Here is an 8,795-nt window from a genome sequence, read left to right on the forward strand (position 1 = left end):
GCGACACCTGAAACACTTTGAGGTTTTTCTTCAGGTTGTGCTGACGGTGAACAAAACAAGCCTCCACAGTGGACTGTCATTAGTTTCTTTAATAATTCTTCTTCCAGTACAAGATGCTGCGTCACCTCCGTCTTTTGTTGTTTTTTTTTTTAGTTTTATTACATTTTTTTAGGAATGACATAATCAATAGAAGATTTGTACACAGTGAGCGATCTGGACGGGGGAGGAGGGTGAGGGAGGTCGGGTTCCTTTGTGCTGATGAGTTTGGTCCTTCGAACCCAACGCTGCTGAAAACATCTCAACTCTGCTACAAAAACAAAAACAACTGATTATCATCAGCAACGGAAAGACGCCTGCTGTGTCCTGATCGATTGATCAATCAATACTGGTCGATAAAAATCATATAGAGAGGTTTTAACAGTACAGTAACAGCCTGCGAGTCGCCACGCCTCCATGAAAATACTCGTAAAGTGGCAGAAAGGACTTTTGCTGCCCAATGTAGAAACCTGAAGTCGGGCCCCGTTTACCAGAAACCAGTGATTGAAGATATTCTGAAACACCGACGACAACTTTCAGCCTTCAGTGGAACCAAATGAACGTTTTCTCTCTGCTCTGACCGACAAATGGGACTTTTTATTTGTATTTTCCTGATTCAACGTGGCGTCCACACCGGGTGTTTGTTTGTCATGAATCTAAAGTCTCTTCCAGACGTGACACCTGACAGCAGCGCGTCGGCTTCACGTACGAACTAAAGGTTTCCTGTTTCGTCCTACGAGGCTGCACCGAGAACAAAAGACAGACGAGTGAGGTAAGTGATGAGGAGAAGCTGGTCGCACGTTTCAGCCCAAATACTGGTCCAGAAACATCGACTACAACCTGAAACGTCAACATTTACTGCGATGAAGTCGGTCACAGGTCTGATTAATGATGATGAAAGTAATCCAGGTTTAAAGTCGAGCAGAAAGACATTCACAGCAGGGACTTGGTGAACTAGTTCTACCTGGAAGTGATCCCGGACAGATCAGACTAACAGCAGCTGTTCTTTACTGCTAATAAATTAACTGATTGAACAGAACTAACGGTACGCCAGAAGACTGACATTCAAGATCAGTGGATCAGCTGTAGTACCTGGTTGTTCCACCAGGTGGAGCCTCTTACTGTTAAGTGCTGTAGAGCAGTGGTTCTCAAACTGGGGGTCGCCACATCATTGTAAAAAAAAATAAAAACCAAAAATAAAACAAAGGCTACATTTATCAAATCAATCAACATCAGGGCTGTCACAATTAAAAGTGTGAACTTCGTCTCACTCCTTTTTCGGACTTGTTAATATTATGATTCTTTTTAAAAAAAAATTAATTTCTTTTGTTTTTGTATTTTTTTCCCCCTTTCATTTGTTCAAAATAAATTCAAATCATTCAGTCATTCATAAGAAAATTAACATGTTAATGTAAAAAGATCAATCAGTGGAATTAACTCATTAATTTTTAACGCATGAACAACAAAGTTTCTACTCGTGAGATATGAAAAATTCAAACTGGCGGCTCACGAACACAAACTTCTGTTATCTTGGGGGTCGTGGTTCAAAACGTTTGAGAACCGTTGCTATAGAGACCAGAGGAGGCGTCACTCAGACGACAGGCGTTGTGGGGGTGTAGTTAGCAGTGGACACCATGACAGCGCCCTCTGATGATTGATGGATACAGACCAGAGCTCACAACGTGCCAGAGGACAGCAGGATGAGTGGCTGAGCTGGTCTGTGGAGGTTTCATCACACAGTAAACACCGAGACAACGTGGCTGAAGTGTATCAGCTGACGATCAACACGACTGGAGGAGCTGCTGATGCTGCCCGCTGCATCATAACATGTCTTTTCATTTCATTGATTAGTCGCTAATTGAATGATGAGGCTGCTTATTAATCAGGCAAGACTTTTTTCAACATACGTCTTCATCTTTAGTCTTCTCTGTTACTGCATTCTAACGGTTGATACATCGCCTGGTGCTGTTTAATCTGCTGTACATGACGAACATCGTACCGTCTCTACGGTGGTGGGAATGTCTGAGTAAGGCTGTGAGCAACATCAACGACAATAACGGACGAAGCAGCGACGTCGTGTGTCCCGCGTCTGGAAGGCCTTTAAATGCATCCATACAGTACTCTGCGGCGGTTCTCGGTAAACGGGGTCCTGCTCTGTCAGGAGCTGCTGGTCTGTTTCAGTAAAAAACAGCAAATACAAAAAGAAGTACTCAAACTTGGTCACTGAAGTATTTGTGCTTGTGTATCGTAAGTACTCCAAAAATAAGTGGCGGTACTCTACAGTCAGTATCTACAGTAGCCCCCTGCCCCACACACACACACAATATAACACAGACACTTGCATAAGAGCAAATCAGTCAGTCCACCCTGCCCACAGATAAAATGCAAAAGAGCACAAAAGGTATGAAAATGTAAGAAAAACTCATAAGGAAACTTTATATAGAGTATTTATAAAAAAATGGGGATAATACTTTGTTTCTCCGGAGGTTAAAGGTTCATCTTAGCTACTGTCGCTGCCCACAGTGCTGCTGCTGCCTTCGCTGCTGGTGCTGGCAGTGTCCGCTCGCTCTCGCTTGTGGATCTGCTCGTGTGCTTTGAGGTGGCCTGACTGGCTGAAAGTCTTGCCGCACTGTGGGCAGGCGTACGGTCGCTCGCCCGTGTGGATCTGCTGGTGCGCCTTCAGGTGGCCGAGGCGGCCGAAGCTCTTGCCGCACTGCGTGCAGCCAAACGGCCGCTCGCCGGTGTGGATCTTCTCGTGGGTTTTTAAGACGCCCGAGTTGCTGAAAGTCTTTCCGCACTGCGAGCATGTGAAGGGCTTCTCGCCAGTGTGGATCTGCACGTGGTTGCGATAGCTGGTCTCCTTGGTGAAGCTCTTGCCGCAGTGCTGGCAGCAGTACGGCCGCTCGCCGGTGTGGCTCAGCTGGTGGGCCTTCAGCTCCTTGGATTGGCCGAAGCTCTTGCCGCAGGTGGCGCAGATGAAGGGGCGCTCACCGGTGTGCAGCCGCTGGTGCGATCGCAGGTCGTCGGCCTTCGTGAAGCCTTTGGGGCAGTGAGCGCACACGTAGGGCTTCTGGCCCGTGTGGATCAGCTGGTGGCGTTTGAGGTTCCCCGCCTGACCGAAGCTTTTGCCGCACTGCGAGCAGGTGTAGGGCCGCTCGCCAGTGTGGATGCGTTGGTGAGTTTTCAGGTTCCCCAGCGTGCTGAAGTTTTTCCCGCACTGCGTGCAGGAGAACGGTTTCTCGCCTTGCATGTTGCGAGGCTTCCTAACTGTCGAGCTCTGAGTTTTGGTCGTGACCAGACTCCCTCCTGCTCCCTGTCCCGCTGCCAAATCCACTGAGGTCTTTCCCACCTCAGCGGGCTGCAGCTCGTACAGCGCCGCCCCTCCGAACTCAGGGTCCAGTTTGCCCATGCCGTCCATCAGCAGGGCGTCGGGGCGGAGCTTGTTGAGCTCGGTGCGCAGCTCAGCCATGTGGATGGACTCGAGGCCGTTGTGCTGCAGGTGTGTGGACATGGCGTTGGAGTCGGCGTACTCAGACTTCAGGGAGCTCAGCTCGGTGGTGTAGTAACACTGCAGGTCCACGTGATGGTCCGACTTTATGTACTCCAGAGTGTCAGTGACCTGCAACCACAAAACAAAGCTGCAGCACACTTGCTTCGTCTGAAACACAAACAAACAAACACTCGTGGGTCGGTGTCATGTCAGACAGCAGTGCTGCTAAAACATCTCAGGTTCCTGATGAAGCAATTGTAAATGTTTTTTTTAAATCTGTTTTTTGAGTGGCTGTTGCCTTTATTTAGAGCAGTAGAGAGAGACAGGAAAGGGGGAGAAGAATGGGGAGAGATCTGCAGCAAAGGGTCATGAGCGGGAGCCGAACCCACGACCGCTGCATCGGGGACGATAGCCCCTGTTTATGGGTCGCCCGCTCAACTAAGGTGAGCTATGGCGGCGCCCAATGAAGCAATTTTTTAATTGATCAGCAGCGAGCTGAGACCAGTTCTTTAAGTACATCAGCAAACAAGTCGTAATAATAGCTGTAGTATATGATACTGGGATATTACAACTTTCCTCTTTGATCCTAGCTTGATTTTACACTAGCTGGAGTGTTGATGGTGCCCATTACCAGCTAAACTCCCACAATGCTCTCTGCTCTCCAACATGAAGCGCCTGTAGTCTGAGTGACGCCTCCTCTGGTCTCCACAGTTTTAAACAGCAAGAGCTACAACCAGGTACGACAGCTGATCTACTGTACATTTACAGACTAATGACTGATCACCAACATGACGGTTTCATATGTTTTCAGACCAGGAACCAGCTGTATTTGAACCCTATAACAACAACAACAAAACACCCATGAAGCCACTGTAAAGGTTCAGTATCTGCAGAGGACACAGACAGAAGATTTTCCTGCTGATCTAAATGATTGAATGGATCCAGCAGAGGACACGTTTTAATTATTGGTTCTCGACAAAGGGGGGAAAAAAAGCACCACTTTAACAGAGGGTGGTATCGTGACCACAGAAAGTTGTTGCAAGTGTATATAAATATGGACGCATCACTTCGACAAAAGGGAGACGTGGACCTATTCTTTCAGTTTCACCATGAAGGAGACCTGCAACTTGTACATGCCATACACCTAAATGATCTGCACTTATATAGCACTTTTATCCAAATGGCGACAGAGCTGCCATGCAAGGTGCTGCCTGCCATTGGGAGCGACTTCGGGTTCAGTGTCTTGCCCAAGGACACTTTAACTGTGGAGGGGCGGGGGATCGAACCACCAACCTTGCGATTGGAGGACAACCCGCTCAACCACCTGAACCAAGGCTGCCTCTAAAAACCACAACCTTGTCTTTTGTCATACTTTTCACACATCAAATTGTTCTGATGTTACAGGCCTCAGAAGCTGCTGAAATGTCGACCAAAGACTAAATCTTTAGTAGGAAATACGGATACATCCATATATATATATATATACACACACACAGGAACTTTTATCCAAAGCAGTGTACATCTGAGAGTAGATGCAACACAAGCAAGGATCTAGTCAGGAGGAAACAACGTGGATAAGAGCCATAACTTTATGACCGATAATCAAAAAGCTGTCCTCTGCCGGAGTCATTCGATCACTGTGATCTGCTAGAAACTCTTCTGTCTGTGTCCTCACCAAATTTCATGGCTGTGGGAGTTAAAGTTTTGGAGATATTGAACTCTTGAAATGGGTTCCTGTGTGTCCCAAAGTACAAAGACAAATAAACACTGATCAGAAAATGAGTGAATGTCGTTTGAATTGACAGACTGACCCGAGTCTACCAACACTTACTGAGCTTTAGATTCAGTCTGCAACAGGTTTCACAAAGAGACAACATCTACAGGATATATATCCTCTCTTCTACAAGACTGAAAAGGTTCATTCACACTCTGCCTCATTATGTCCAGCACTTCATATTCACAGGAAACAAATCGATCAATGTCTAAAATATGACTGTGTGTTGGAGGATTGCGCTCGTGTTTCAGACACACAATCAGCTCAGTTGCACTCAGGTTGTGTTTAAAAGGATTTACAGTCATCAGTTAATGATCTTAAGACCTGGATCAGAGCTAGACTGAGCCTCTGAAGCAGGACGCATCCAGTCACAGAAACAGGAGTCAGCTGTGTTCTTAACAAGAGAAATCGCTAAAAAAAACAAAAAAAAACCACTTGTGTTGACAGCGGAAGCGAACATGTTAAAGCTGAGAGAAATTACATTTTTAGCCTGCTAAAGAAAGGGATTTCCTAAAATGTGTAGAATTTTGAATGGAGTTTGGTGGGGATGTGCAAATGCTGACGCCTGAAAGACACATTTTTCACTGCTGCCACTCACATGACTGGAGAAATTAATGATTTTAAATTTAGTGGGGTTGAGTTACAAAGTGAACATTATTTGCTCAGGATGTGTTAAAGCACTGAAACTACATTTCACAGTTCAGTTAAACTGGACATTTTCTTAAACGTAAAGAATTTTGAATGGGGATGGTGGGATGTGTCAGTGCTCACAGCTGGATCACAAACGTGGTGCTGCTGCCAATCACATGACTGAGGGGATAAAAGATTTAAATGTTTAAAAAAAAATCATAGGTGTTGACAGTTGAAGTGAACATGTGTTAAAGCTGAAGTGTGCAAATGGTGAAATTACAGTTTCGATGCTGGTGAAAGCAGAGATTTCCTAAAATGTGTAAACTTTTGACTGGACTTTGGTTGGGGAGTATATTTACCTGGGAGATGTAGTCGAACACAGAGCTGGGCTCGTAGTGCGACTTGTAGTCCAGCTCAGTGACGTCGCTGTGGTGAAACGGGCCCAGGTGATGGTTGCCGTGGTGACCATGGTGCTCGGACTTGATGTAGTCTAGGCCGCTGATCTCCATCTTGATCTGGTCCTGGCCCAGCTCGGCAGTGGACAGCGGCTGGATCTCCGACAGGTCCACAGTCCTGATGGGCTCCAGGTCTCCGTCCTCCGGCTCGCTCTTCACACATGGCAGCATCACCAGCGGCTCTGCGATCTCCGCCGCCAGCGAGCTGAGCGTCGGCGTGGGGCAGTCGGAGGAGAGGAGCGCCAGAGTGGGTGTCGGGGCCGATCCGGTGGGCCCCGGGCCACAGTCCCCCTGTAGGGACGAGTCCAGAGGCGGTGAAGGTGAGCTGCACTCGGGGGGCAGGCCGAGGCTCAGGCACTCAGTCTCTAAGTCTGTCATGGCGAGGGGCGGAGCTAACCCTCCTCCCTGTGCTGCTTGTCACACCTGAAGGATCACTGAAGCTCCTCCTCCTCCCTCCACTCCCCCCCTCCCCCCCAGTGCTGAAGGTTTGGTCCGGACTCAGGAGGGGCTGCAGGGCCCGAGTCCCCAAGAGCCAATCAGACGGAGGATCGCAGTCAGCACCCACACCTGACAGAGACCAGCCTGTAAAGATACAACAACACAACAGACTGTTAAACAACACAACACGGCGAGGCAACACAGCAACCAGCCTGCAGGGAACAACAACACGACAAACAGCTTGCAGACATACAATACAAATTGGTGAGACGACACAACATGGTTGACATGCGACAACCAGCCTGCAGGGAGACAAAAATGCAACAACACAACAGACTGATACAGCAACACAACAAGAAGTTTACAAAATACAAAACAGCCACAAAGAGTTGCAAAACGACTGCAAAGATTGAGTTATTGTTGCACAGTTGTTGTTCGTCTTCTGGGGGCCTCTAGCTGGTGTCTGCTCAGGGCCCCACAGTCCTGGAACCAGCCCCTGTTTCAGACAACAACACTGAAGGATGTGTTCAGTGGAGCTTCAGTTTGTGCTGCAATAAAGTGTCCATGATGTCAAACAGAACAGACACGTTCAGGACTGAAGTTCAGCTTGAAAACTTTCTTTGTTTACGGATATAAGGAGTTTTCAGGAGCTGCAGGACACTTCCTGTTTACTGCCATGGAAGCACATGTTGGTGTGATAGAACTAATGCAACTGTCCTCTGTCTGTCTGCAGCTCTGTGTGTCTGCAGCAGGCTTACACACACGCACACACGCGCGCGCGCGCGCACACACGCATACACACACACACAGTAAAGTTTGCATGAACAGATCCGGAGGCTGTCCTGTGACAAAGAGCAGATGTGGCTGCAGCTGCTCGGGCCGCGGCTCGGAGGTGAACAGTACCTGACCCCGTTACCTGTGTCCATGTTACCTGTCCCTGCTCTGCCCCCTCCGCCGCTCAGGTGGCCTCTCAGCTCGCCACGCAGCCTCCGCACCGCTGCCGGACTGCTGCTACAATCTGGCGCTGATTTTCGCTCGGATGATGTTTCAGTCGGCTCACAGTAACAACACCCTCCGGTTCCGACACACAACCTATCTTCGGTCTATTCTGAAGCTCGGGGGTTTCAGGAGGCTCCTGTCAGCGGAGGGAGACGATAAAACAGCCGCTCTCCTGCCGTACAAAGACGGGGCAAGCTGCCATGTCTGCTAGCTAGCAGCTAGCCAGTGGCCATCTTGTTTATCGCACCAACGTCGGCTGCTAAGCTAACTAGCGGGGCTAGCTGCTGTTAGCATGGGGGAGAAAGTGAGAGTGAGGCGGGGAGGAGAGGCAGCCGCGGGGGGAGCGGTGGTGGCCGAGCCTCCTCTGTGGTCCCGGACACTTTTATCCCGATGACCGGGCGCAGCGGGGAGCGGCTGACACTCCGACACAAAAAGAACCGACTGAGGCAAATCAGTGCGGCGGCCGACGGCAGCACTCTCGGTCATTATCCGTCCGGCTGCCCGTTAAAAGCAGGAAACCGAGCGGAGCCGCGGCGGAGGGCTGTGCTGAGAAAAAGCGGCTCTGCGGCGCCGAGCGGCCGACGGAACGCGGCGGTACGTTACCTGCGGGGGGTCCGGTTCATGGCCGGCTGTCCGCCTCGGTTCGGCTCCGCTGCCCGTCACTTGTAGCTCGCTCCGCCGGACCCGCCACGTCCACCTCGGCAGAACACCCGCCGCCTCGCCTCCTCTCCTCCCCTCTGGATCCTCCCTCCTCCTCCTCCTCCTCACCTTCCTCCCTCCCCGCGCGCTCGTACCCGTTCAGGCGGGTATGCAGGTAACCATGACGACCGCGGGAGGTGGGCACGACTGTCTGTACGCGCGCAGAGCGGGCGGGGGCGCGCTCGCTACTTTGTTACAGAACCGGCAGCTCGCGCCCCCTTTGATCTCTGACTGCACGCGCCGCTGTGTTAATATGAATTAATGAACGAGGAGC

The 8,795-nt window shown here is 49.7% G+C and overlaps 1 protein-coding gene across 1 annotated transcript; it reads right to left on the bottom strand.

Annotated features, from left to right (window-relative positions):
- Window positions 1–71: 71 nt before the first annotated feature.
- LOC103361487 (zinc finger protein 1 homolog) lies at window positions 72–8,554 on the bottom strand. The gene is made up of 4 exons (XM_008287573.1): window positions 8,426–8,554; window positions 6,290–6,967; window positions 2,508–3,655; window positions 72–307 (listed from the first exon to the last, which is right to left on the bottom strand). Exons 2-3 carry the CDS (start codon window positions 6,761–6,763, stop codon window positions 2,537–2,539), a joined length of 1,593 nt encoding a protein of 530 aa, XP_008285795.1. The 5' UTR covers window positions 6,764–6,967; window positions 8,426–8,554; the 3' UTR covers window positions 72–307; window positions 2,508–2,536.
- Window positions 8,555–8,795: the final 241 nt, after the last annotated feature.

Source organism: Stegastes partitus, unplaced genomic scaffold (genome assembly GCF_000690725.1).
Source record: "Stegastes partitus isolate 25-593 unplaced genomic scaffold, Stegastes_partitus-1.0.2 Scaffold508, whole genome shotgun sequence".
NCBI lineage: Eukaryota > Metazoa > Chordata > Actinopteri > Pomacentridae > Stegastes > Stegastes partitus.

Excerpts from the sequence above, each read along its gene's own strand:
- LOC103361487 (XM_008287573.1), bottom strand. The coding sequence starts at position 6,763 with ATGACAGACTTAGAGACTGAGTGCCTGAGCCTCGGCCTGCCCCCCGAG. Across the intron at positions 3,656-6,289 it reads TGTTCGACTACATCTCCCAG|GTCACTGACACTCTGGAGTA; the intron begins GTAAATATACTC and ends TTGTGGTTGCAG.